Source organism: Leucopleurus acutus, assembly GCF_964270905.1.
Source record: "Leucopleurus acutus genome assembly, chromosome: 2".
Taxonomy (NCBI): domain Eukaryota; kingdom Metazoa; phylum Chordata; class Mammalia; order Artiodactyla; family Delphinidae; genus Leucopleurus; species Leucopleurus acutus.
This window is the reverse complement of record NC_139143.1, coordinates 165,664,450-165,690,012: the sequence shown is the minus strand read 5'-3', so window position 1 is coordinate 165,690,012 and position 25,563 is coordinate 165,664,450. Positions and strand designations below refer to the sequence as shown.

General features: G+C 45.7%; 2 protein-coding genes across 2 annotated transcripts; both read right to left on the bottom strand.

Moving 5' to 3' along the window:
- Positions 1-13,960: 13,960 nt before the first annotated feature.
- Positions 13,961-17,700, bottom strand: LOC309974920 (platelet-activating factor receptor-like; the record flags this gene model as incomplete). Its single annotated transcript, XM_082859777.1, has 4 exons — positions 13,961-14,104; positions 15,363-15,833; positions 15,907-16,305; positions 17,608-17,700. The coding sequence occupies 4 exons, from the start codon at positions 17,698-17,700 to the stop codon at positions 13,961-13,963; spliced, it is 1,107 nt and encodes a 368-aa protein (XP_082715903.1).
- Positions 17,701-20,145: 2,445 nt separating this feature from the next.
- On the bottom strand, positions 20,146-24,225 carry TMEM35B (transmembrane protein 35B). The gene is made up of 3 exons (XM_082834218.1): positions 24,092-24,225; positions 22,517-22,697; positions 20,146-21,536 (listed from the first exon to the last, which is right to left on the bottom strand). The coding sequence occupies exons 1-3, from the start codon at positions 24,197-24,199 to the stop codon at positions 21,439-21,441; spliced, it is 387 nt and encodes a 128-aa protein (XP_082690344.1). The 5' UTR covers positions 24,200-24,225; the 3' UTR covers positions 20,146-21,438.
- Positions 24,226-25,563: the final 1,338 nt, after the last annotated feature.

Below are 25,563 nucleotides of genomic sequence, written 5' to 3'. Positions count from 1 at the left end.
AATATATTCTCCCATTCTGAGGGCTGCCTTTTCATTTTGTTTATAGTTTCCTTTGCTCGGCAAAAGGTTTTAAGTTTCATTAGGTCCCATGTGTTTATTTTTGCTTTTATTTCCATTACTCTAGGAGATGGGTCAAAAAAAGTTCTTGCTGTGATTTATGTCAAAGAGTGTTCTTCCTGTTTTCCTCTAAGAGTTTTATAGTGTCTGGTCTTACATTTAGGTCATTAATCCATTTTGGGTTTATTTTTGTGTATGGTGTTAGGGAGTGTTCTAATTTCATTCTTTTACATGTAGCTGTCCAGCTTTCCCAGCACCACTTATTGAACAGACTGTCTTTTCTCCATTGTATATCCATGGCTCCTTTGTCATAGATTAGTTGACCATAGATGCGTGAGTTTATCTCTGGACTTTCTAACCTGTTCCATTGATCTATATTTCTGTTTCTGTGCCAGGACCATATTGTCTTGATTACTGTATCTTTATAGTATAGTCTGAAGTCAGGGAGTATGATTCCTCCAGCTCCGTATTTTTCCCTCAAGGTTACTTTAGCTATTCGGGATCTTTTGTGTCTCCATGCAAATTTTAAGACTTTTTGTTCTAGTTTTGTAAAAAATGCCATTGGTAATTTGATAGGGACTGCATTGAATCTGTAGATGGCTTTGGGTAGTATAGTCATTTTCACAATATTGATTCTTCCAATCCAAGAACATGGTATATCTCTCCATCTGTTTTTGTCATCTTTGATTTCTTTCATCAGTGTCTTATAGTTTTCTGAGTACAGGTCTTTTACCTCTTTAGGCAGGCTTATTCCTAGGTATTTTATTCTTTTTGTTTCAGTGGTGAATAGTATTGTTTCCTTAATTTCTCTTTCTGATCTTTCATTGTTATTGTATAGGAATGCAAGAGATTTCTGTGCATTAATTTTGTATCCTGCAACTTTACCAAATTCATGGATGAGCTCTAGTAGTTTTCTGGTGGCCTCTTTAGGATTCTCTATGTATAGTATCATGACGTCTCCAAACAGTGACAATTTTACTTCTTCTATCCAATTTGGATTCCTTTTATTTCTTTTTCTTCTCTGATTGCCATGGCTAGGACTTCCAAAAGTATGATGAATAATACTGGTGAAAGTGGACATCCTTGTCTTGTTCCTGATCTTAGTGGAAATGTTTTCAGTTTTTCAACATTGAGAATGATGTTTGCTGTGATTTTGTTGTATATGGCCTTTATCGTGTTGAGGTAGGTTCCCTCTATGCCCACTTTCTGGAGCGCTTTTGTCATAAATGGGTGTTGAATTTTGTCAAAAGCTTTTTCTGCATCTATTGAGATGATCATATGGTTTTTATTCCTTAATTTGTTAATATGGTGTATCACATTGATTGATTTGCGTATATTGAAGAATCCTTGCATCCCTGGGATAAATCTCACTTGACCATGGTGTATGATCCTTTTAATGTGTTGCTGGATTGTGTTTACTAGTATTTTGTTGAGGATTTTTGCATTTATATTCATCAGTGATATTGGCCTGTAATTTTCTTTTTTTGTAATATCTCTGTCTGGTTTTGATATCAGGGTGATGGTGGCCTCATAGAATGAGTTTGGGAGTGTTTCTTCCTCTGCAATTTTTTGGAAGAGTTTGAGAAGGATGTGTGTTAGCTCTTCTCTAAATGTTTGATAGAATTCACTTGTGAAGCCATCTAGTCCTGGACTTTTGTTTGTTGGAAGATTTTTAATCACAGTTTCAATTTCATTATTTGCGAAAGATCTGTTCATATTTTCTATTTCTTCCTAGTTCAGTCTTGGAAGGGTATACGTTTCTAAGAATTTGTTCATTTCTTCCAGGTTGTCCATTTTATTGGCATAGAGTTGCTTGTAGTACTCTCTTATGATGCTTTGTATTTCTGTGGTGTCCATTGTAACTTCTCCTTTTTCATTTCTAATTTTATTGATTTGAGTCCTCTCCCTCTTTTTCTTGATGAGTCTGGCTAGAAGTTTATCAATTTTGTTTATCTTCTCAAAGAACCAGCTTTTAGTTTTTGATCTTTGCTATTGTTTTCTTTGTTTCTATTTCATTTACTTCTGCTCTGATCTTTATGATTTCTTTCCTTCTACTAACTTTGGGTTTTGTTTGTTCTTCTTTCTCTAGTTCTTTTAGGTGCAAGGTTAGATTTTTTATTTCAGATTTTTCTTGTTTCTTTAGGTAGGATTGTATTGCTATAAACTTCTCTTAGAACTGCTTTTGCTGCATCCCATAGGATTTGGATTGTCGTATTTTCATTGTCATTTGTCTCTAGGTATTTTATGATTTCCTTTTTGATTTCTTGGTTATTTAGTAATGTATTATTTAGCCTCCATGTGTTTGTGATTTTTACATTTTCCCCCCTGTAATTGTTTTCTAATCTCACAGCATTGTGGTCAGAAAAGATGCTTGATATGATTTCAATTTTCTTAAATTTACCGAGCTTTGATTTGTGACCCAAGATGTGATCTATCCTGGAGAATGTTCCATGTGCACTTGAGAAGAAAGTGTAATCTGCTGTTTTCGGATGGAATGTCCTATAAATATCAATTAAATTTCTCTGGTCTATTGTGTCATTTAAAGCTTGTGTTTCCTTATTAATTTTCTGTCTGGATGATCTGTCCATTGGTGTAAGTGAGGTGTTGATGTTCCCCACTATTATTGTGTTACTGTCGATTTCCTCCTTTATAACTGTTAGCAGTTGCCTTATGTATTGAGGTGGTCCTATGTTGGGTGCATATATATTTATAACTGTTATATCTTATTTTTGGATTGATCGCTTGATCATTATGTAGTGTCCTTTCTTGTCTCTTGTAACATTCTTTATTTTAAAGTCTATTTTATCTGATATGAATATTGCTACTCCAGCTTTCTTTTGATTTTGCTTTGCATGGGATATCTTTTTCCATCCTCTCACTTTCTGTCTGTATGTGTCCCTAGGTCTGAAGTGGGTCTCTTGTAGACAGCATATGTATGGGTCTTGTTTTTGTATACATTCTGCGAGCCTGTGTCATTTGGTTGGAGAATTTATTCCATTCACATTTAAGGTAATTATTGATATGCATGTTCCTATTACCATTTTCTTAATTGTTTTGGGTTTGTTTTTGTAGGTCCTTTTCTTCTCTTGTATTTCCCACTTAGAGAAGTTCCTTTAGCATTTATTGTAGAGCTGGTTTGGTGGTGTCAAATTCTCCTAGCTTTTGCTTGTCTGTAAAACTTTTAATTTCTCCATCGAATCTGAATGAGATCCTTGCCAGATAGAGTAATCTTGGTTGTAGGTTCTTCCCTTTCATCACTTTAAATATATCGTGCCACTGCATGCTGGCTTGTAGACTTTCTGCTGAGAAATCAGCTGTTAACCTTATGGGAGTTCCCTTGTATGTTATTTGTCATTTTTCCCTGGTTGCTTTCAATAATTTTTCTTGGTCTTTAATTTCTGTCAACTTGATTACCATGTGTCTCAGTGTGTTTCTCCTTGGGTTTATCCTGTCTGGGACTCTCTGTGTTTTCTGGACTTGGGTGGCTATTTCCTCTCCTATGTTCAGGAAGTTTTTGACTCTATAATCTCTTCAAATATTGTCTCAGGTCCTTTCTCTCTCACTTCTCCTTCTGGGACCCCTATAATGTGAGTGTTGGTTTGTTTAATGTTGTCCCAGAGGTCTCTTGGGCTGTCTTCATTTCTTTTCATTCTTTCTTCTTTATTCTGTTCCATGGCAGTGAATTCCACCATTCTGTCTCCCAGGTCACTTATCTGTTCTTCTGCCTCAGTTATTCTGCTGTTGATTCCTTCTAGTGTATTTTTCATTTCAGTTATTGTATTGTTCATCTCTCTTTGTTTGTTCTTTAATTCTTCTAGGTGTTTGTTCTTTAATTCTTCTAGGTCTTTGTTAAACATTTCTTGCATCTTCTTGACCTTTGCCTCCATTCTTTTTCCGAGGTCCTGGATCATCTTCACTATCATTATTCTGAATTCTTTTTCTGGAAGGTTGCCTATCTCCACTTCATTTAGTTGTTTTTCTGGGGTTTTAACTTGTTCCTTCATCTGGTGCACAGTCCTCTGCCTTTTCATTTTGTCTATCTTTTTGTGAATATGGTTTTCATTCCACAGCCTGAAGAATTGTAGTTCTTCTTGCTTCTGCTGTCTGCCCTCTGGTGGATGAGGCTATCTAAGAGACTTGTGCAAGCTTCCTGATGGGAGGGACTGGTGGTGGGTAGAGCTGGGTGTTGCTCTGGTGGGCAGAGCTCAGTAAAACTTTAATCTGCTTGTCTGCTGATGGGTGGGACTCGGTTCCCTCCCTGATGGTTGTTTGGCCTGAGGCTACCCAGCACTGGAGACTACCCGGCTCTTTGGTGGGGCTTATGGTGGACTCTGGGAGGGTTCATGCCAAGGAGTACTTCCCAGAACTTCTGCTGCCAGTGACCTTGTCCCCGCAGTGAGCCACAGCCACCCCCCGCCTCTGCAGGAGACCCTCCAACACTAGCAGGTAAGTCTGGTTCAGTCTCCTATGGGGGTCATTGCTCCTTCCCCTGGGTCCTGATGCACACTCTACTTTGTGTGTGCCCTCCAAGAGTGGAGTCTCTGTTTCCCCCAGTCCTGTCAAAGTCCTGCAATCAAATCCCACTAGGCTTCAAAGTCTGATTCTCTAGGAATTCCTCTTCCTGTTGCTGGACCCCCAGGTTGGGAAACCTGATGTGGGGCTCAGAACCTTCACTCCAGTGGGTGGACTTTTGTGGTATAAATGTTCTCTAGTTTGTGAGACACCCACCCAGTGGTTATGGGATTTGATTTTATTGTGATTGCACCCCTCCTACCATCTCATTGTGGCTTCTCCTTTGTCTTTGGATGTGAGGTATCTTTTTTTGGGAGTTCCAGTGTCTTCTTGTCAATGATTGTTCAGCAGTTAGTTGTGATTCTGGTGCTCTCGCAAGAGGGAGTGAGCACACGTCCTTCTACTCCGCCATCTTGAACCAATCTTAGGAAAACTCCAAACTACAGAACTCCACACTCAAGAAGCCCTCCTTTGGACGTGTTCAGTTTTTGTCTTTATTTCACTTTTATTTTTGAAGGATTGTTTTTTTTAGGTTGTCAGGTTTTTCTCCCCCAACACTTTGAAGATGTCATTCCATTGTCTTCTACCTTCCATATTTTCTTTGGAAAACTACATATTAATCTTATTATTGCTTCTTTAATTGTAATGTATCTTCTGTATGATTTTAAGATTTTCTGCTGTCTTTGGATTCAAGTTCTTTGACTAGAATATGCCTATGACATTTTTGCTTGGTTGGTTTGGTTTGTTTGTTCTTATTTTTCCTGCTTGGGGTTCACTGAAGTTCTCAAATCTGTGCGTCAATGTATTTCATCAATTTTGAAAAATTCTTGGCTCTAATTTCTTCAGATATGCCCTCTACCCCCACCTTCTCTCTTCTCTCTGGCTCTCCATTACAAGCATATTGGAGTTTTGATTGATCTCATCATTTGTGTTCTTTTCTTAAATTTTTTTGTTCTTTATTCTCTTTGTATTTCTATTTAGATAATTTCTATGACATTTCTTGAATTTTATAATCTATGTCCAATCTGCTGTTAAATCTATCCAATGAGTTCTTAATTTCAGGCACTGTAATTTTCAGTCCTAGAATGTTTATTTGATTCCTTTTCTTTCTTTTTTTTCAAGTAAAGAAAGGAAACTCAAGTTTATTTTTCATTTTCTTGGTAAATGGTGATGCATGGGGGTTTTACACAAAAATGAGCTACAGGCTCAACTTGGAAGCCCCAGCTCCAACCAGTCATCTTCCATCAGTCCTCATCAGGAGGTAGTTCCAGAAGGAACTCTCCCTTCAAACAACATTCTCTGCACCATTTGCAATGGAAATCTGTGAGCACTTCTTTTAACAGAGGATATAAGCTATTGTCCCTGTTTGTTTAAGCCTGTCCCATCTCTTAATAACAGTAGCATTTTCAGAATTGTCAATCCACTCGGTTGGCCAGAGGAACCTGTTTTTTCAGCACATCCTCTTGTTTTAGTTAAAATTCATACATAATGCAGAAGATTAGTTATAACACAAAATCTCAAACATCTCCACTTCTGACATTGTACTACTAGTTTATTTCTGTTGTTACATTCCAGCTTCTCTGTTTTATTTTGAAAAATATATAGATGTAAATTCATTTTTACATGTCTAAATTTCCTATTCATTATTCAGAAGTAGATGTATAGTTTTGTGTCTGTCCTGAGTGTGTGACCAGTGCTTAGATGCCACATTTTATATTCCATTATATTGCACTTTATTCCTACAGCACTGTAAAAGCAAATCTACTCAAAGAAGTCCAAATTAAAAACAAAGTCTTCAAAATGAGCATTTAATCTTCAAATATTAGTTCCACCACAATAGTAAGAATTAGCACCACCACCCATTGACACCTTTTTATATCCAAGTATTATATGAGACACCTTACGGATACTGTCTCATCCTTTACATCTGGGTAAAACTGAGCATGTGAGGGGGCAGTACTTTGCCAAGGTCCTATATCTGGAACATGGTGGGGCTGGGATTTCATCCTAGGTCTCTCAAACTCCAGATCCCATGCTTTCCCCCTCTGTATCCCATGCTTCTGTCATGCCTTAATTTCCAAGAAAAATTTAACAATTCAAGCAAAATAACTTGAACTAACTGGAATATTAGATTTTTCATTTTCTTTCAAATCACAGTAATATATCATTTTTTTTCTCAGTTGACATTTTTACAAAGACAGTTTGCTCATACAAGTGACCCCTTCCCCATGAAAACTGCTGCTGTTTTTGAAGTTTCAAAGGTAACCTACCCCATCTCTGATTCCCTCTAATGCCCCAGGACAGAAGCCCTGGCAGGCTGCAACTAAAAAGGTTATTTGACCCCTCATTGTCTTAAGTGCCTGAGACCAATAAAGTACTTGATGACAGACTTTTCTTACGTTGTTGCCATCAGTGTTGAAATGCTAATGATTCTTTCTTCCCAGAAAAATTACCTTGGTAAAAATTTACCTTGTAACATTAATTACTCATGTTTATTGGTAGATTTGCTTCTAGCAAGAGCTCGATTAATTTGTTTTACTTTTTTTTTTTTTTTTTTTTGCGGTACTTTGTCCTGTCACTGTTGTGGCCTCTCCCGTTGCGGAGCACAGGCTCCGGACGGGCAGGCTCAGCGGCCATGGCTCACAGGCCCAGCCACTCTGTGGCATGTGGGATTTTCCCGGACCCGTGTCCCCTGCATCGGCAGGCGGACTCTCAACCACTGCGCCACCAGGGAAGCCCTGTTTTACTTTTATATATAGTTTTTTGACTGGGTGAAATTATATGTGTGAATTCTGCTTATTAACTGTTATTCTGTTAATAAAAGAATCCCAAGTTTTGCCAATATTACCTTCTCTCTATTGTTCTCAAATCAATCACTTGATTCCTTTTTGGGAATTTCAATTCTCCATTGAAAATGTCTATTTTTAATTCATTTTGTCCATATTTTCCTCTATTTTCTTTAATCATTTTAATTAATTATAATTATTTAAAGTCCTTGCCTTGGGGACTTCCCTGGTGGCACAGTGGTTAAGAATCTACCTGCCAGTGCAGGGGACACAGGTTCAATCCCTGGTCCGGGAAGATCCCACATGCCACGGAGCAATTAAGCCCAGGCACCACAACTACTGAGTCTGCACTCTAGAGCCCACGAGCCACAACTACTGAGCCCATGTGCCACAACTACTGAAGCCCACGCACCTAGAGCCCATGCTATTCTACAAGAGAAGCCACCGCAATGAGAAGCCCGTGCACTGCAATGAAGAGTAGCCCCCACTCGCTGCAACTACATAAAGCCTGCATGCAGCAACAAAGACCCAATGCAGCCAAAAATAAATTAATTAATTAAAAATAAATAAAGTCTTTGTCTTATACGCCAACATCTGGATCACTTATTGATCAGTTTTTATTGTCTGTCTGATGATCAGTCTCATTTTCCTACCTCTTTGCATGTCTAGTGACTTTTTATTGTGTGTCAGACATTGTTAAAGTCATGTAGAAGGTCTGTATGATATCTCCTATCACAGAAAGTTCCATCTTTCCTCTGTTAGGCAGACAGGATAAGGGACTGGTCACCTCAATCCAGTTACAAGTTAACTATGACAGAGCTGGGTGACAATTTCAGTATGATTCAGTCCACCTCCGACTCATTCTTGCTTTCAGGTTGGGCTTTCCTGGGCTTTTGACTAAGAGTCTAATTGCTCTCTGTCTCCCCAATCCTGAAAGACTCACTGGAGATTCGGTTCTGCCCTTTAGAGGCTCTGCACCTGGCACTTTAGCTTTTTTTCCTACCTCCTCTTTACTCCCACAGCTTCAAAGTCTAGAAATTTTCTTGAGGGGAATATCAGCTATGTTTTTGCATCAGGCCTCATTCTCTAATAGGACTTTGTGTCCTAAGCATCTCAAGATTATGAGAGATTTCACTTGGCCTTTTGGAAGCCCTCAGCTTAGCTTCCCAGCCTTTCACACTCAGACTCAGAACTCAGAAAATGTCCTATGGTTACAAACAGCTGTGTTTTAGAGTCCCCAGTTTCTCACAACAGCCCCACTTAACTGCCAAAAGACATGTGGTTCCTTCTTCTACCAATACAAGGTCTCTGCATGGGTCAAGCTCAATACTCAACTCATGCACAGAATGAGCAAATGTTCCCAGGGAAGAAAACATCCAGCGACTATCAACTCAACTTAGAAGGGATACTCCCTGTCTGAATTCCAATTCTTCTAGTCATTGTTGCTTCCACAGCTCTTCAGTATCTTTAAAATATGGTATTTATAATTTATTTGGCTTTTTCCAGTTATTGCAACCAGAGTACAGTATGTATTAGGGTGCTATACCCTATGCAAATCAGAATTCCAAAATACAAGTATGATTTGAATGAAGAACGAAAAAACAGCTTTCAGTTTTGAACATTGATTTAAAAGATTGCCAAGGGGCTTCCCTGGTGTGCAATGGTTGAGAGTCCGCTGCCGATGCAGGGGACGTGGGTTCGTGCCCCGGTCCGGGAAGATCCCACATGCCGCGGAGCGGCTAGGCCCGTGAGCCATGGCCGCTGAGCCTGCGCGTCCAGAGCCTGTGCTCTGCAACGGGAGAGGCCACAACAGTGAGAGGCCCATGTACCGCAAAAAAAAAGATTGCCAAGGATAAATCTATGGTCATGGTGCTAATATGATTAACAAAGAAAGGTATACAAGGCAAAAGTTGGGCCAAAAATCCAGAAATATTCTTTGGCCATGTATTGTACATAGTTTGGATTTACTAAAAGACATAGTTTCAATTGTGCTGATAGCAATGATATTTTTTGGAGTAATTCAAAGATTATATGCAATATTTTCTGGACATGCCCAAAGATAGAATATATTGATGAAACACATCAAATATGACCTCAGAACCACTCTCAGACACATGGTAGAAATCTCAACTAAATTCCATTAAATCAATTACATTTAATTTACTTAAGATATGATATGTACCAGAAAAGTTAAATGAAACAAATAAAATTCTCCACTAAAGAACAAACTATGTTCATTGGTGGAAAAATATATTAATTTGAAAGAGATATTAGTAAAAAAAAAAAGTTAGTAAAAGTTTATAGAAACATAAGAGTTAACTATTTCACTTTTATTTATTTATTTATTGGCTGCGTCGGGTCTTTGTTGCTGCGCGCAGGCTTTTTCTAGTTGGGGTGAGCAGGGGCTACTCTTTGTTGCAGTGCCCAGGCTTCTCATTGCCGTGGCTTCCCTTGTTGCAGAGCACGTGTTCTAAGCGCGCGGGCTTCAGTAGTTGTGGCGAGCGGGCTTCAGCCCTAGGCCTCCGTAGCTGTGGTTCACAGGCTCTAGAGCGCAGACTCAGTAGCTGTGGCACACGGACTTAGTTGCTCTGCAGCATGTGGGATCTTCGTGGACCAGGGCTCGAACCCGTGTCCCCTGCACAGGCAGGCGGATTCTTAACCACTGTGCCACCAGGGAAGTCCCTGGACTGTTATTTTAAAATAACAGAAAATGACGACTCGTTGCTAAATTTGTTCAGATCTCTCTTCAATCAAGATTATACCTCAATCTATAGTACCCAAAAAGTAGTCTGTATAAAAATCAGTTTTGAGATTTTATGTCTGTGAATCTTATTCATTGTCAGACATTTTCCTTTCATTGTTCTAATTGCCTCATATTTTATTGAAATCTCACTTTGGTTGTATATTTCACATGCAGTGTTTCTCAATTTCAAAAAAACATTTTCTGATATGTATAGATATATGTTTTAGTTTTAAAAGTGAAATAGGGGCTTCCCTGGTGGCGCAGTGGTTGGGAGTCCGCCTGCCAATGCAGGGGACACGGGTTCGAGCCCTGGTCCGCGAAGATCCCACATGCCACGGAGCAACTAAGCCCGAGCACCACAACTACTGAGCCTGCCCTCTAGAACCCGTGAGCCACAACTACTGAGCCCGAGTGCCACAACTACTGAAGCCCGCCTGCCTAGAGCCCGTGGTCTGCAACAAGAGAAGCCACCTCAATGAGAAGCCCGTGCACCGCAACGAAGAGTAGCCCCCGCTCGCCGCAACTAAAGAAAGCCCGGGTGAAGCAACAAAGACCCAACCCAGCCATAAATAAATAAATAAATAAGTAAAATTAAATAAATAAAATAAAATAACAGTAAATTATTGAAATTTTTGAAAAAAGAACTTAAGAATTTCTGTATGAGTATAGAAATGGCTTGAAGAAATGGTAAAAAATATTTATATTATGAATAATGGTGATTTATATGATGAAATTAAAATATTTTCTGTAATAATAATTTATCATACACCACCCAAATACAATGTTTGAACATAATATGTAAAATTAGATTCTCTCATCTTTGATAATTTGCTGATTTTCAGTCTTGAAAACCACAACTTTAAACGTATTTTTCTATTCTGTCATTATGAAGGTATATTTTTCAAGGAAGATGAATGGAATGCATTTCATTTAAAAATGTGTTTGCTTAATTTATAACTTGTAAATATTTAGACATATAGTATCTGGGCCTCCTTCTGCACGCTCACCCAGAACCCCACCAATGCTAGGGGCCAGCGTGAGCCCAGCACCCCAACCACAAGTACATTTCAGAGCTAGCCTGGTGCTCACGGAAAATTAGGGGCAAAGAAGCATGATTTAATGACAGCATTAGGGCCAGATGGTGGGCATGTTCCATACCAGCAGAGGGAAAGGGCAGGCCTGGGAGAGCCCTGGAGTGATTGGTCTGGGGAGGAGGTCCCAGTCCCTGAAGCTGGAATGTAGTCCAGGGAGCTGGTTTCAGGACCAGTGAAAGACAGCTGCAGCCACAGGGGTATCTGCAAAACCCAGAGGGAAAACACTATCCTCCTTCCAAGGCTAGAGGAGAAGGAAATAGATGTCAAGGCAAAGAATCAGCTGCAGAGAGAGCGCCTGGGGCCAGGGCCTGAATACAATAGAGAAATCAAGCTGAGGTGTGACAGGCTTCCTGCAGGGGCTGAGGGAACAGGCGATGCTGGTCTGGAGAGGCGGACTCAGGAAGAGCAAGCAGGGTCACTGAGGAAGCACGGCTGGCTGAGGGGCCCTAGGCTGGCGTGTGCAGAGCCGAGGACTTGGACCAGCCCTAGCCAAAGGCAGGAACGGGCTTGGGCTGGGTTCAGAGACCTGGACAGTAATTGAGCTGGAGAGAGCGGGTTCTGGCAGGAAAGGAAGCGTTCTTCCTTCTGTGTCAGGAGCATCTTCTCTGCACCACGTTTGGACCCCACAGCTACAGGGTGTGGCCTGGGTGGGTAGGGGTGGGAATTGGGCGTTCCTGGCCCTACAAGAGGTAGTGGGGTCCAGGGCATACTGAAAACATACCCTAGACTCCCCCAGCTGCTGGGAACAGTTGGCAGATGAGTTTTCCCTGGATCCTGGAGAAAGAGGGTGTCCAGCATCTAATCAAGGACCAACCTGGGCTCCCTATTCTCCATCCTGGACTGAGGGAGGGTCTTGGGTCAAACTCTTGAAAGTTTAGAATAAATAAGGCAAAAAGAATCCAAAAGGATTGACAGTACAAAGCCATCTGTTCTCTCTCATCCCTCAGGCTCTTTGCCTCTGGGTCCTCACCCCAGGTTCCTACTCTCCTGAATCACCAGGGAGAGGGGAGGGTGATTCCCAAATGCACTAACTCCAAACAGAGGCCTTCCTTCCACTGTGTCTGAGCTCCCAGAGGCAATCGACTCTCAAGTTCTTTTTCCTCAGGTCAGACACAGAAGACTAAGTTAGACATTTCCCAAAGGAAACTGACTACTAAGGGAAAAGTCACATCAAAAGCAAGATAGTACAAGACCACGGGGATGGATGATGCCACAGGGAATCATTTTTTTATTTGAACAGAATCAAATTTGGCCTCAGGAGATTCAGCTGGCTCTAGCGTGGACACGAGATCATTTCTCAGAGACCCAGCTTTGCACAGCCCCTGGGGCCAAGCAATTCATTCCAACAGAGCAAGTGAATTCATGACGTGGGCCCAGGCTGCCTCCTGGCCTTGGCCTGAGATGATGGTCAGTGTTGCATGGAATGAGCCAACCTAATTCCCAAGGAAGGAGAGATGACAATTACCAATGTGTATTTGGGCTTTTGTTTAATTCCTCTAGCAAGCAAGACAGGCGTTTGGCTGGTATGAGGTCTCAGGTGATACCCTTTCCCTTCCCACTTCTGCCCCCACTGGCAGGTTTCAGATATGGAGGAGACTGAAAAGACTTCTAGGAAAAAGAAGTAAATTAACCACGCCCACAGTTGAAATGCAGACAGGAGTCCAGATTCAAGAAGGAGGCAGGTGACAACATCCAGTCCTAGTGAGGGTGTGATAAAACAGGGACTGTTACAAGCTGTTGATGGGTGTGTAATTGGTGCTGCATTTTTGGAGGCAATTTGGTGATTTAATTAAACCATTTAAGTGCACACACATACTCCTTGACGCAGCGATTTCACTGCCAGGAATTTATTCTACAGATTTACAAGTATGCAAAGATTTGTGGACAGGGACACTCATTGCATTATTATTTATCAAAGTAAAACAAATGCCCAAGGGGTGGGATAGGGAGGGTGGGAAGGAGACGAAAAGAGGGAGGAGAAATGGGAATATATGTATAGCTGATTCACTTTGTTATACAGCAGAAACTAATACACCATTGTAAAGCAATTATACTCCAATAAAGATGTTAAAAAAATGCCCATCAACAGGGGGATCAATTGAGTGAAATCAATACTCTGCATCTATTAAAAAGAATGAGGTAGATCTATATGTGCTGATATAAAAAGAGGTACAAGATACATTAAATGAGGAAACGTGCAGAAGAGCCTTGTAACACTATCCCATTTGTGGATTTTTGAAGGAAATTGACTATACCTATATCTGTACTGTAATAGAAAATCTCTGGAAAGATACACAAGAAACTGTGAATGGTGGTTACCACCGGGGGAAGCTTTATTTTTGATTTTGCATTTTTCTCTACTGCTTTGAATTTCTTTTCATGAACATTATTTTTAAAATGTAAAAGAAAACAGTTAAAGAAGGAATAAGGGAACAATGAAAGGTAATGTATCAAAAATTAAAGAAATTTCTCAAACTTACCATTAGAAGGCAAATTCAGCAATAGGACCTGAGGTCAGTAAGACATGGTAGCTGACTGGTGAACCCTTCCTGACCCATCTGACTTGGCAACATGAACACGCTGCCCTCACTCATTAAGCTTGAGATCCAAGCAGCCTTGTTATGGGGCCCCCTATAACATGGCCGAGGAGAGGGAGTGGTTCCATTCCCCCACTTGAAGCCAACTGCTAAGTCATCAAGGCACGAGGAGGGAAAGCACTGGTGGCCAGAACCATTGCCAGGGATTTGCACCCAGTGACAGAGTCCCGGCTAAGCTGAAGCGGAAGGCAGCAAGTCTGGCGGATCCCTGTCCCAGCTAATGGCAGGATGGATCTCCAGCTTGGTTATCACCAAGTCTTGGCACAGGACTCTTGGGACAGTGGAGGTGATGGCAGAGTCGTGGATAACCAGCAACTGCAGACGGAAGCAATCATCAGGACTGGTTCAAGAATGCATCTGGAGACTTCGCTGGTGGCGCAGTGGTTGGGAGTCTGCCTGCTGATGCAGGGGACGCGGGTTCGTGCCCCGGTCCGGGAGGATCCCACGTGCCGCGGGGCAGCTGGGCCTGTGAGCCATGGCCGCTGAGCCTGCGCGTCCGGAGCCTGTGCTCCGCAACGGGAGAGGCCACAACAGTGAGAGGCCCGCATACCGCAAAAAAAACCAAAAACAAACAAACAAACAAAAGAATGCATCTGGTAATACAAGCTTGGAGAATCCCAGAAACACTTGAGGAAAATCTACTGGAGACTAGAATGTCTGAGTGAGTCCTTGAGCATTTTAAGCTAATGATATTCAGGTTTCATGCATTCATCTGACATACTGAGGTCTTACTACGTGCAAGGCACAGTAGCAAGCAGTAAATAAAACAAACATGGAATTTATTAAGTTGAATTGGATGAAAATAAAACTGCCACTATTCAACCCTTTTGGGTCTACAAAAATGGCACTCTCTTATGGATCGACATAAATACAGAGAAAAAGAACAACAGAAAAAAAAAAAAGAACTAACCAGTTAATTGCTTGATTGCAATTGTGGAAAGAGCTATAAAGGAGCAACCAGATCTAACCCAGTCTAGGGAATGGTGTATGTGGTGCTGGTCAACAAAGGCTTCCCTACAGCTACGTTTGAGGAAGTGAGAATGGAAAGGAATTAACTTAGCAAAGGAGACGGAGGGACATCATTCCTGGCAGTCAGCTGCAAAGGCTTTGAAGAGGAGGAAACTGGTCTGTTCCAGGGACTGATAAGGTGACTCAACCCACGGAGACGGGCAGATGTGGTAGAGGAGAAGAGGGAAAATGAGGATGAGAGGATGCTGAGAGAGAAGCAGGAGGCAGTTAGCCCTTGTAGGCCCTGTTTAGGACTTTGGGGTTTATCCCCAGAGATTTTGAAAGCAATGGCATATTATCTGTATCCAAACACTGGCAAAGTCTAGGAAACATTCGGGTCAATAAAGAATGTTCTTTCCCCTTTTGACAGAGCCCGGAGTTCTACAACTACAGGCGGCTAGTATGTGGCTGCGTCAGGACTGGAGTCTAGGTCCTTGCAAAGAGCTTTCACCACCCAGGACGCCACTGGGAGGGTGGCAGGGGTGAAGCAGGCAGCAGGCCAGGGGACTCTCTAGGAGGAGGCCGTGGAGGCCGAGGAGACCGAGTGTGACCCGGACCTCCCTACCCCCGGGAGGCAGCTCAGCGCCCAGCAGTTCTGGCAGAAGCTGCGCACAGAGAAGCAGTAGATGAGCAGGTCCAAGCAGCTGTTGAGACTCAGCAGCGCCAGGCTGAGGGTGTGCAGGACATCAAGCGTGGAGGTGGCCTGGCACCCTCTGTCGTCGCGGCCCACGGTGTCCTCCTGCCCGGCCACCCAGGGTGCCAGCAGCAGGTGGTAGGGCGCCAGGCAGAGGGCAAAGACCAACAGGTGCCCGAGCACCATTGTCCTGGTCGCGCGCCGGTTTGGACCGGCTGGGGCGAGGGCCGGACCCAGGCCCGAGGGCGCCACGAGCACCCGCGCCAAGCTCACATAGGCCGCAAGCACCAGCAGGAAGGCGGTGGGGAAGAAGGCCACGGTGTCGTTGGCCAGGCCCGCGCTGGCGCTGCCCGGCCTGGGGCGCAGCGCATGCGGGGCGGCCAGCGAGGGTGCGGCACAGGCCTGGCCAGCCAGCCGGGCAGCAGCACACGTGGCGCGGGTGGGGCCCCAGCGGCGCAGGGCTGGGCGGGCGCACCGAGCCGCAGCGGCACACGCTGGTGAGCGCCGCGAAGGCCAAGGCCGCGTAGGTGGACACGCAGTAGGTGGTCCCGGCAGGTGGTCCCGCGCGGCAGGCAGCCTCCGGGAAGGGCCAGTGGGTCGGGCCCAGGTAGTAGGTGAGCCGCAGCGGCAGTGTAAGCATGAAGAGCACGTCGGCCATGGCCAGGTTGAGCAGGTGGAGACGCAGGGCCTGGCCCAGGCGCCTGCCGCGGTGGACGAACACTGCCAGGGCCGCCACGTTGGCCGGCAGCCCCAGGCCCGGCGCCAAGGCGTAGGCTGTGGGCACCACAATGAAGCCAGCAGGGTCGCCCCCAGGGGCTGCGGCCGCCAGCACCAACACCCAGGTCCCCCGCTGCTGTTCATCTCGGACCTTGGGCTAGCAAGAGGAAGAGAGGTCACCATGGAGGTTAGCCATACAAGAGCCCTCCATCCCGCCTTCCCCCACCCGACCCCCGTCCTCTTTTCCTCAGTCGATGGTGGTGGGAAGCCCGGCGAGGGGCTGAGGCCTGAGCACAGCCAGCACCAGCTGGGGATGGAGAGGAGGGGATGGGCTCCAGAGTTATCTGAAGTAGAATGAGCTTGGTGACAAGATGTAGAAAATGAGGAAGAGACAGGAATCCCAGGTAGTTTGGAAATTTCCAACCTTGGCGACGGGGAGGGTGAAGGTGTCCCTCACAGATGGTGTACGGTTCTGATTTGTGGTGCCCAGGTATGTGCATTAATAAGCCTAAGCAAGGCTGAGCCAACAGGGGGTTATGGAGAAACCAGGCTGGAATATAGGGTCCTTCCTAGAAAAAGCCCACGCCTCCCTGCTCCAGTGCCATCCAGATCAGTAGGGGGGAGAGTGAGGCGTGGATGGAGTTATGGACTTAGGATGCAGTGACCCAGAGGCAGGCCCATGCACAGTGACCTTGGACTTACCTTGGTGAAGGTCCTCTCCTGGGGCTTGCCTGGAGCACCCTGGGCAGAGCTGAAAAGGTTTCACATCTCACAGGCCTTCCAGTCTTGTTTCCTTCCCCCTTGCCTTTTGACCACAAAGAAGTCCTGGGTCTGATTTAAAACTTTGGACAGCAAAGCAAAAAGAGCACAGGCCCGGGAATCAGGCAGATCCTAGATACACACATTTATCTGCCATATGACCTCCGGCACATTACTCAGCTTCACTGAGCCTGTCTTCTCTGCTGTAAAATGGAGATTAAAATACCTGCCTCACAGTGGTGTTGGGGGGATTATGAGAAAACATAAGTAAAACTCTGAGCACTGGCTGACACTGGGGAGATACACTCCCTTCCCCTCTAGGCAGCACAGAGATAAATGTGTACACTCACACAGGCACACACACAGCGTTAGAGACACAGACACCCCAGTCAAACACAACAGCACAAACACATCTGGGCATATTCCCCCTCTCCCCAAGGGGGATAAGTGCACAAGCCAATGTCCTGTTCCTATTTGTGGCACACAGTCACACTCCTAGGGTGTTCCAAAACATGGTTCCTCCAATACCAAAATTTGTACTTCTTTCCTTTGAATCTCTCAGGCTCCAGTCCTTTCTGGGACCCTGAGTGAGTGTATTCCCTTCTGCCCCTCGCGCTCAGCTCGGCCCACCATGGCTCTGGCCCTAACCATCCCACCCTGAACCTCTCCCCGCCTTCCCACCAGATCACTCCTCTCTTACCTCTTGCTGCTCTGGCTGCTGCAGATCTCTTTGGGTTCCTGGGGGCCTGGGTTTAAGGAGCTGAGACAGATGAGAATCCACTGCCACCCACATATCCTAGGCCCTCCCATCAACTGACTAATCCCAAGACACGACATGAAGAATGGGCTCAACAGCTGGAAGGGCTGGAGTCCACCTGTGGCAGCTGTGAGCAGGGTTTGTGGGGTGCAGCCAGGGCCCCAAGGGAAGGGAATGTCATTGCAAGGCAAGGGGGCACAGGGAGGGAGATAGCAAAGTATAAGGAAGGCCTCACAGCTGAATGTCATTGTGCCGACCTGACCAAGGCTTAGGCTGTGGTTTGGGGGGCCCATTTCCTAAGGCCTGGCTTCTCCTTGGGGTGAGGCAGCACAGCTAAAGCTAAAGATACTCCTGCTGCTGTCAATCCCAACTGCTCCTCCATACCAGCTGGCCAGCCTACTCTTCCAGCACCCTGCCTTTCCTGAAGCTGCTAGGTGGGCCCTACAGCCAAGCTTGAAGGGCCCCGTAGCTGCTAAATCAGCTTACAGGCCAAGCCTCGGTAAATAGGAGCCTTCAATCTAATACCAGCTGTGTGAGGTTTTACTCAAAGTCCTGGTTGGAGACAAGCTGGCTATGGAATCCTGGAAGGGGTGGAGATGGTAAGAGGCCAAGATCCCAGGGTTTCCAGGCTCTACTTTCAAGGGCTTCAAAATTTTCATGCAGAAGGGCAATTCTGGGAAGCAATGGAGATTTAATTACATTGAACCGATCATCCCATCTACCTTCAAGTTGAAGAGCAGGGGTGCCACACCTGCCCACTTCCAACCTTGGCAACTGGTGCAGTGGAAAGTGTGGGTTCTGGAGTCAACCAGGTCTTAATTCTAGTCTCAGGTCTGACACATAGGCACTTAAGCTTTCTGAATCCATTTTCTCATCTGTAGAACTGCTATTTAATAACAAACGCTATTTAATAATAGCATTTACTGAGCACTTATTATGTACCAGGTACTATTGTAAACACTTTAACTCACTAAATCTTCACAGCAACTCTATGAAAATATTTGCCATTATTATCCATATTTGCAAATAAGCTAATAAGTGGCACTATCTACTCTCTCCCTTCTTCTTTGCTGACCACTTGACTAGTGTGGGTAAATCTTAACTTGTCTAAGTCCAACTTGGAAATTCCATTCTCTCTGCCAGTGATTGGTCTAAGAATGGAAATGTGACATAATTCTGTACAGTGGGATGCAAGGGGAAACCTAGGGTCTTCTAAGAGAGCTTTCCTCTTTCTTTTCACCTTTGGATATTATGTGCAAATGTGTTGTCTGGAGCTGCTTCAGTTATTTTGTAACCCTGAGGGCAGAAGTCAATAAATTGAAAGCAGCACAACTACTGAGCCTGCGCTCTAGATCCCACGAGCCACAACTACGGAGCCTGTGAGCCACAACTACTGAAGCCCAGGTGCCCAGAGCCCGTGCTCCACAACAAGAGAAGCCACCACGATAAGAAGTCCGCACACTGCAACAAAGAGTAGCCCCCACTCGCTGCAACTAGAGAAAGCCCATGCACAGCAACGAAGACCCAATGCAGAGAAAAATAAATAAATTTTTTTTTTTTAAAAAAGAAACTGAAGCTATGTTATCTCTGGACCTCTTATGTGACAGAAAGTTTCCTTATTGTTTTGACACACTGTACATGTAGTATACATATACTACTACATATATATGCATTAATATACATATATATGTATACACACACACATACATACACACACACACCCCTAACTATAGAGAGATTGCATCACTGTGCTTTCAGACACAAGAAGACCTAACTAAGAGTGCCAGCTTACCTGAGGTTCCCAGCTCGTCAGTGTCAGAGCAGAAATTACCCTTCTATAGTGAAGATGAAATGGAGTAATATACATAGACTTCTCTCACTCCTGTGGGCTCCCAAAAGCCATTCCCTAACCCCCAAAGCAATTTGTAGGCTGGTGGCTAGAGTATTTGCATAAATAAATGATTTCTTTTTCTTCACTATTTTCCCTTATGGAGGTACATCACTTCCCAAAAGAACCCCACTGAGGTGAAGATGGTTGGTGATGTGATAGTAGGTACCTAACATGGTCACTTGCCCTCGAGAATTGTCTCTCACACACACCCTTCTGACTCCCTAGGACCTCTGGGATTCATCACAGGTTCTGGCACTGCTTTAACATGCAGCATGCCTTAGAGTTGGCTGTCCCCTGCCTCCATCTAGGTGCCAAGGAGCACTTCCCTGGCAGTTTCAGGTCCTGTAAAATGACTTAATGCCCATCTCTGTTAGCTTTACAACTCTCAAGTGCACAAGATAAAAAGGAATGGGAGGGGGCTTCCCTGGTGGCGCAGTGGTTGAGAGTCTGCCTGCCAACGCAGGGGACACAGGTTCTAGCCCTGGTCTGGGAGGATCCCACATGCCACAGAGCGACTGGGCCCATAAGCCACAACTGCTGAGCCTGCGCATCTGGAGCCTGTGCTCCGCAACAAGAGAGGCCGCGACAGTGAGAGGCCCGTGCACCGCGATGGAGGGTGGCCCCCTCTTGCCGCAACTGGAGAAAGCCCTTGCACAGAAACGAGGACCCAACACAGCCAAAAATAAATTAATTAATTAAAAAAAGGATTGGGAGGGGCGTCCCTGGTGGTACAGTGGTTAAGAATCTGCCTGCCAATGCAGCAGACACAGGTTCAATTCCTGGTCCAGGAAGATGCCACATGCTGCGGAGCAACTAAGCCCATGAGACACAACTACGGAGCCCCCATGCCACAACTACTGAAGCCCACGCACCCTAGAGCCCGCGCACTCTAGGGCCCACATGCCGCAACTACTAAGCCTGTGTGCTCCAACTACTGAAGCCCATGCGCCTAGAGCCCGTGCTCCGCAACGAGAAGCCACCACAATGAGAGGCCCGTGCACCACAACAAAGAGTAGCTTCCGCTCACCACAACTAGAGAAAGACCGCGTGCAGCAACAAAGACCCAACGCAGCCAAAAAACAAATAAAATTTAAAAGAAAAAAAAAGAATGGGGAGTACCTCACGTGGCTCAGCAGGCAGAAGCAGGTATACTCAGTACTCTGCCGTACTCGATGTGTAAATTCTGAGCATATAATAAAAACCTTAAAAACGTGCATGCCTTTTGAATCAGCACCCTCACTTCTAGGGAAAGAAAATAAATATGCAGAGATGATTGACTGTGAGGTTTACAATAGTTAAAAAATTGGGAATAATCCGAATGTTTCTCATTGGGGGCTTGTATAGATACATTACAGTACATCCTTACAATGGAATACTATGCACCCATTAACATCAATGAGGTAAAACAGACAGAGAATGGTATTACAGTGTATTAGGTTTAAAAAGCAGATAATAAAGTAGTATATATGGTCTCATTTTCATTTAAAAACATCTGTATAAAGGCACAGAAAAAACAGGGAGGTACAGTTATACAAAGGAATTGAAAGTAGTTATTTGGGGGCATTAAAAGTTTGGGTGATTTAAATTTATTTTCTATTTTCATATGACATGAGGAATGCTAGAATATGTAACATGTACCCCTCAAAAAAGAGCAGTAAATGTCCAAGAGACAAAGCAGGGCCAGGTAGACCAGATGTCTACTTCAATGCTGGCCAACCGTGGGTGTACTGGTAACAAGATGACACTCTGTGTTCCACCATGTTCCTGCTTTGGCAGTGACATGGCATGAGGAGGCAAGACACACTCTACTCCCAGGATTCCTTGAATGCACTTGGAGACTTCCTCCTAGGGCGTCTGAACATCTTTTTAGTTTGGACTAAGAGCTAGCAGATATCCAGCAGCAGCAGGAGCCCCAGGCAGACGATGGCTGGGATGCAGGTGTTCAGTGATTCTTTCAGAGACACCAAAGTGAAGATAGCCCCTGGAATGGAAAATGAGGTCCCTGAGGCTCCCTGGGAATGCTCAGGAGATCCAGGAGCTCAGGGCCCTCCAGCCAAGGCTGACCCACTCTACCTTAAGCCCTCTCTTGAACACTGTCCCCCACCAACACACACACCCTAAACTAGCTGCACTCATCTCTCTGACCTCCCAGAGAAAGCAGAACCAGAAATCAAAAGTTTCTTGAACTAACGTAGACCCTCTCAGATGGCAAGAAATAGCAACAATCCAACTAAACAGGGCAAGGTGAGTAGGTGGGCATTTTGGAACAGATTCTCCCTGATCCTTCTCCTTTCTCAATCCTAGTGGAGGGAAGAAGGCCCAGGGATTGGTGGTGGAGGTAGTGGGAAAGATCTGAAAATGAAGGAAGCTGTGGAAATGGAAAGAAAGCCTGGAAGAAGAGTGGTAGTGGCAGCAGCAATGGTGACACAAGGCCAGGGGACATAGAAGAGCCTGAAAATGTCTGGCCTTTGAAGCAGCAGCTGTCTTTGTACATCAGCAGTTCCTGTGGGCAGAGCCACTAAGAGGGGGCCCTCTAGGAATGCCTGCCACAGGGAAATCCTCTGCCTTTCTGGTCAGGGGGCCTGGCTTCCTTGCTCTCTGTTTCCACCTGCCAGACACATGAGTCCAGTGGCGGCTGCTACTCCAACCCCTCATCTCAGGGTAGGGGTAATGAGAAAGGGGTAGGGGCTTTTAGGTTACAATATATCCTTATAATGGAAATACCATGCAGCCAATAGAATTGATGACATAGAAGGTATATTTGACATAGAAGAGGGTTATAGTATATTAAGTTTAAAAAGCACCTAGCCTAGTCTGAAGACCATGGAAACTGCAATAGAGCAGGAAATGCTTCTGGTTCCAGAGGAAAAGAGTGGCAAAAGTAACGAGAACAGCCAGACTTTTTGCTATCACCCTCGCCTAGAAGTCCCCATTTCACCAGCCCAGTTGCAACCCCCTTACCCATCATGAGCAGTGTCAAAAGCAAGTTGCTGATCTCTTGCAGCATCGGTGGGCCCAGGACCAGCAGCAACCCAGCTAGCAGTTCCAGCCAGCCCACAGCCACTTGGTAGCTCATGGGATCTGGCTGGTAGCCGAACACCTTCAGTGGAAACACCTCAGCGAACTGCACGAACAGGGCTTTCTAGGGGCGGCAGGGAATGCCTGTCAGCCAGAGTCACCAAGGATCTACTGCCCAGATGCTCCACACAGGCATTCTGTGCCAGTGCCCTCAACTCCCCCAGCAAAGGAGATACTACTCTAGGCCAGGTCCAGGGCTAAGGTCAGCCAGCCTGGAAAGGAGACGGCCTCCCTGGGGGGCTGAGCTTTGGAATCAGAAAGCAGGCTTTACGCTCCAAGAAGGGTGGGATGGTGGTACAGAGATGGACTGATTTTCTCACCAGATTACAACCCAGCCCCAAATTCCGGGAAGAGGAAGCTAGGCTTGGGCTTTCTCATCTAGTGCCAAGGCCTTGGGAACTCCGGCGCTTCTCTGTTTGGCCTGGTTTCTCTTCAGGCTACTATGCAGGTGAGGAGGAAGGGAATGGAAGGGGAGATTCTTGTTCATTAAACAGATTCTACTCAATATCATATGCTGGGACCTGGCTCTCATTGCAGTAGACAGAAAGGGAGTTGAGGGGGTCAAAGTGAGTGACTCAGCTCGCTCGCTAAGTCAAGCTCTGTCCTGGGCCACATGACAACTTCACCTGGACCCTTAGGTTGGCTACCTTTGCTGGCTCTCCCACCTCAGCTCTACCTCCCCTACTCAGTGCTCTAAGGAAGAAACTCTAAGCTGTCCGGTTCTGAGGATGTACTTCCCCAAACAACCCCCAACCTAAGCCAGGCCTGGAAGAAGGAAACTGGCAGAGATCTAGAAGTCTGGCTTATTTGAGGGACTGGGCAGATTGGTGGGCAGAAGGACATGACAGCTTTTCGGAGAGTCTGGAACTAGACAGGAAGTCGAAGGGCGACTTCTAGGCCTCCCTCTCAGGCTCTGGGAAGGGCTCTCTGGATTCTAAATTAGGAGAGTATCTAAAGTTTGGGTCCTGCTTCTTGACTAGTTGTGTAACCTTTAGCAGATACACTTCACCTTCAGGGCAGGTTTCCTACTCTGATAAGCGGGGATTAATAACCCCCTGCCTCATAAACACCCCCAAGAACTCAAGCAAAGGAAGGAGGGCGCAAAGGGAGCTCGGTCCCTCTCCCTCCCCAAGGGTCCCAGAGTATTCCTCATCGGCTCTAGATTTGCCTGGGGCCAAAAATGCCCGAATGGAAGGGAATGTGACCGTTCCCTTCCAGGGAAAATCCAGAGAACTCGGAGGAACTTCCCAGGCAGGGGCCCACGCCTAAGTAGCTGTCCAGGTGCTCCCCCCAGCTCTAGCGCCGTCTGGCCCGAAGACAGGCGGGTCCGCGGGGCGCGGGCGGGCAGGGAGAGGCGGGGGCCGGCCGGGCACCTGGGTAACGGCCGGGGTCGCAGCCCCCGCCGCCCTGCGGCCAGTCCCCCGCCCAACCGTCCGCCGCCCACCCCGCGCCGCTCACCATCTGCTCTGACACCGGAGCCGAGATCTGCTCCGAGAGCTTGGCCGCCCCCGCGAGCGCGAAGAAGCCGCCCAACAGGACGCGCAGAGCTGCGAGCGGGAGCGCCATGGCCGCGCAAGCCTCCGCGACGCGCCCGCCTCAGGGTAGGCCCCGCCGAAAACCCGCCCCCTGCCGCCCGTCCGTTTCCTCCCTCCCGGGGCGGCCGGAAGACCTGCGCCAGAGCCGCCGCTCCTCGCCCCCAAGGGGGTTGCCGCCCTCTTTTGGGCCAGCACCAAAAGGCTGAGGGAGGAGACGGCGCTTGGGCAGGGCAGCCCCATCTCACAGATGGGGATACTGAGGCCCACTTGCTCTTAACTAAACGGGCCCCTCCGAATTCAGGGGAAGTCTCCCAGCTAGTATGGACAGAGTAGAATCAAACATGGGTATATGGACGTGACGTGCAGAAGAGCTCTGTTATGGTCAAAAGACGTTGCGCGGCGGGGGGTAGGGGGGGTAGGGGAGGAGGGAGTCGCTCCTGCCCTTGCCACACTAGCTTGGCGATCTGAGCTGTCACCTAACCTCTGCGGGCCTCAGTGGCGTCTGCATCTGTAAATGGGGATAATGCCGTTATCAGTTCCGAGCCTAGAGCAGGCCTAGCAGAACGCCTGGCACATGTAAGAACTCAGAATTATTTGTAAATTAGTAAATTTATGAAATTATTAAGAATAAATCAATAACTAGTAATTTTAAAATAAGCTGTTCTTTTCCATCATTGCCTGAAATGTATTTTCCCTCTAATATCTCTCAGCTGAAGTTAAAATGGGAAAGGTGTTTGAAAATTCAGGTTCTTAAAGCCATGGGTAGAGAGGCTTTCACTGAACAAAACCCTACAGGCCACTCCTGGCCCATCTGCTTTTACCTGGAAATCTATCTAGACCTGGATGAGAAAAAACTGACAAATTCAGAAAGCGCTCTGGTTTTACTCCCTTCCCCTCCCTCAGCTAACAATGTTTGTTTGTTTACATTTTTTAATAAAAATTTTTAAGGCAGCTTTCATGACACATGAAAATTATATGAAATTCATGTTTCAGTGTTCATAAATAAGTTCATAAACTGTGGTTTATTGAACCACACTTTGCATATTGTCTACTGCTTTTGTGCTGCAACAGCAGAATCGAGTAGTTCCCACCTTACAGCCTGCGAAGCCTAAAATATTCATTACCCAGCCTTTTACGAAAAAGGTTTGTCAAGCCCTGGTCTAGAGAGCCAGAGAGGCCCCTAACAGGGGTCTCAAACTCTCCTGCTGCTTCCACTTCCTGATAGCCGAGCTGCTTGGATCTTTGTTTTCTACCTACCCACAACCTGCTGGGTAGGTAGCCGGCAGGCTGAAGACTGAAATGTCCTATGTGCTTCTAAAGACCAAGCAGTTTCAACATCCAGGTGTGCTAGCTATTACATTATAAACTGGGCCTTTCATTACCTACATCTTTGTC

Coding starts and splice junctions, on each gene's coding strand:
- TMEM35B (XM_082834218.1), bottom strand. CDS start 24,199: ATGGCGCTCCCGCTCGCAGCTCTGCGCGTCCTGTTGGGCGGCTTCTTC. Junction 22,698..24,091: donor CTCCGGTGTCAGAGCAGATG/GTGAGCGGCGCG, acceptor TGCCGCCCCTAG/AAAGCCCTGTTCGTGCAGTT. Junction 21,537..22,516: donor TTTGACACTGCTCATGATGG/GTAAGGGGGTTG, acceptor TTTCCATTCCAG/GGGCTATCTTCACTTTGGTG.